Below are 3119 nucleotides of genomic sequence, written 5' to 3'. Positions count from 1 at the left end.
GGGGTCATGGTCCCTTAGGGCCTCACTGACAAGCCTCCTGAGCTTGTCAAAGTTGGCTTTTCTGAAGTCAAGGACTTCTGTGTTGCTGACTGACTTGCCAGCTTTATGGCGGATTGTGAAGTTGGTCAGCTCGTGGTCGCTGTCACCCAACTTCCCATGAATCCCTAGGTCGCAGATTAGGTCATCCCCTGTAGCCAGTACCAGGTCGAGCAGAGCTTTGCCTTTTGTTGGCACATAGACTTCTTGAGTCAGGTAGAGGTCATCCATGCATGAGAGGAAGCTTTGAGTTAAGTCCCAGTGACTTCAATTAAACTGTTAGGTTTTTTTAAATTGGTCTATATAAAATTAAAAGACACATATGCAGGGTTTAGGCATAATACCACAGTAAAATCCCAGCAGCTTTAAAATAATCATTCAAACAAGTATTTGGCAAGATAACCACCTACAACAATTCCCCTTTCCACCTCTCCATCATTTTCGCAACACAGCCTCAGTCTTTTCCAGTTCCCACTATCTACACTATATTTTGCAGTATTTCCAGAAAGTTTCCAAAGTTGAGCTATCTGGAGCACTAACCTGGATATACTTAAGAATAGGTACTTAAATGTTTTCCTGAACCAAGATGTTTTCCAAAATTAAAATTGCAGAATTTAAGAGGTACAGTCTTTGTTATTTTGGTTTAGGAAGACTACATTTTTCTGTCTATTGTACTTATGCTGGAAAAAAACCAAAGAAAACAACTTAGCAGCCGCGCATTGCCTGAAGAGGTTATACTCAAGCCTCAGCTCATTACCACTGACATTTTGTTTGAGGAAATTACCTTTCAAAAGGCTGCAAAATAGGGCTGTCAGCCACTGTCAGACAGAAGAACTTGAATAAGTTAGCAAAGAATTCTCAGAGTGCTTAAGGGAATAAAAAATGGCATGCTAAAAGTTGTTTGACATTCACATTCTTTGCTTTTTCATAATGGAAAAAATCTGGATAGTAAAGTCAGGCCACTCACCTCAGCGAGGTAAAATTCATCATACTGTCTCTTGAAAGTCTCTCCTTTGTAATAATTACTAGCAGCAACAATGACGTCTACCGCCACCATGCTCAGTATGAACATGTGAAACACTGATGATCTCATCAGTTTCTGTAGAGGAAAAATGAAACATTATAATAAGAAAGAGTTAATTACATGCACAAAAATATTGATTACATTGTCATAACTTCCCTCTAGTCATAAATGTATGGATTGTAGAAAGCTTCTTAAAGCAGATTTTAAATTACTGTTTATTTTAATTTTGTTTTACATGCATAGTTTGTACTATATATAAGTGGGTATGAAAGTGCTGTTTAAAAGTGTTTTAATGAATTTGCAGCTGTTTTAAAGAAGACAAAATGCATCACTTCTGGATGGTCCAAATTTATAGGTACCCACAGTAATTTGCCTGTACGCAAACTACTATAGGTTTGTTTATTTCTTCTATTAACCTTTCCAACAGACTACAAAGGTCAATGTTTCAGAATGTGGCCTCATAAACAACCAACCTTCCACACATGGTTGCTGTGCGCTGTCAATTTTCCACAAACTTCAGAATTCAAGCTTGTAAAACCAATTTGCATGAACAAGATGCACATGCATGTATGTTCTTTTATTTTGGGGCATGAAACTTATGAAGAGTGCTCATGCAGATGAAAGTTAATTTAGTTTGCCTCTAATTTATCCTTTAAAAGTTTCAAGTGAAGAATTCCCGGTAAATGAAATCCCAACACCATGGAACAACAACTCCTATTTTTCACTTTCTTCTTCTACCTATCTTGCATCACCTGTGTGGGAGAATTTAATTAACTGAAACATTTGGTAATGCTGAACCTGAAATGTGGAGGTAAACAAAATGAACTGGGGGAGTAAAACCAAAAATACAATATTTATGCACATAACATGCTCTCACTTCCTTAAAAAATCATCCCTCCACAATTTGGGTGCATGTCTTCAGTGTGGAAGCTGGTTTCCTGCACCAGAATTAAAACAAGTTTTGGCTGCCACAGGCAGTGCTTTTCTTCTAGCCCTGGAGAAAGGGGTAGTGGGCACACTTCAAGGCCACAGCTAATTTTAACCCTATGGCCTCTGAGCAGTAGTACTGTGGTTCTGAAGCTTCAGCTAGAGGTCCACCCTGTCTTTCTGGAGACGGTATTCAACCATATTGAGTATATGCTGTGGCAGTTAAAATATTGAAAAATCTTTTTTTCTCCACTCTTTTTTTCCCTAAAACAATGATTATTATTTTTGGGGTGCATGGTATGTGAGTAACTATGATTACATTAATGCATAGATTTTATACCTCTTCACTTATTTTTAAAAGTTATTATTTTCTAGTCAGGAAGACATGCAATTAGGCATATGACACTGCAAACAATTGTCTCAGTGGAAACAAGCTTTAGTAAATATAGAAACACATACTGCAAAATATGGTGATGAAGAAGTCCTCATCAGTATTAGAGTTCATAAGGCAATACTAAAATGTTAAATGCAAAACTTAACACTGGAGTAAATACTGAGCTGATTTTGTAAATAAATAATACTTAATTTAAAGGTGATTGTCTGGAATTGTTTATTTCTACAACATGTATGATTCACTTCAGGTAGCTCTGTATCTGTTAAATTTATGTTTCACCATGTTCTCTACAGATATTTAGTCTCTGCCTATTTTACAATGTTTTTCTAATAAATATAAAATCCCTTCATAGTAAGAAAACATGGTTTAAACTGTTAGTTAGTTGATAAGAGTAACTAATAGGTATAATTTTAAAATGCATCTTTGTCTTTCTTTATAAGAAATCATAAGTAAAATAATGGTGATATCCAGAATGTGCGCAGAGGGTTGGTTAAGATGAACTTCGGCATCCCTTCTAGCCCTATGATTCTGTTAGTCTCTCCTAGATTTTATAGACATTAGGGCTGGAAAGGACCTCGGAAGATCATTGAGTCCAGCCCCCTGCCCAAAGGGCAGGAACTCAGCTGGGGTCCTAGGATCCCAGCCAGACCAGGGGGCTCAGACAGTAAAGAAATGCTTCCTTATGTCCAGCCTGAAACGGTCTTGCAGTAGTTTATAACTGTTCGACCTCATTGTCCC

The 3119-nt window shown here is 37.4% G+C and overlaps 1 protein-coding gene across 3 annotated transcripts in view; it reads right to left on the bottom strand.

Annotated features, from left to right (window-relative positions):
* The window catches only part of NALCN (sodium leak channel, non-selective), a 451383-nt gene that overhangs the window by 218990 nt on the left and 229274 nt on the right, over nt 1–3119 (bottom strand). For all 3 annotated transcript variants that reach the window (XM_019529699.1, XM_019529701.1, XM_019529700.1), the window contains one exon: nt 1004–1135. In XM_019529699.1, coding sequence (XP_019385244.1) covers nt 1004–1135 — 132 coding nt within the window. The remainder of the gene's footprint in view (nt 1–1003; nt 1136–3119) is intronic.

Source organism: Crocodylus porosus, unplaced genomic scaffold, assembly GCF_001723895.1.
Source record: "Crocodylus porosus isolate Cpor-Errol unplaced genomic scaffold, CroPor_comp1, whole genome shotgun sequence".
NCBI lineage: Eukaryota > Metazoa > Chordata > Crocodylia > Crocodylidae > Crocodylus > Crocodylus porosus.
Note: the sequence above shows the minus strand (reverse complement) of the source record. Positions and strands in the feature narration are given on the sequence as shown.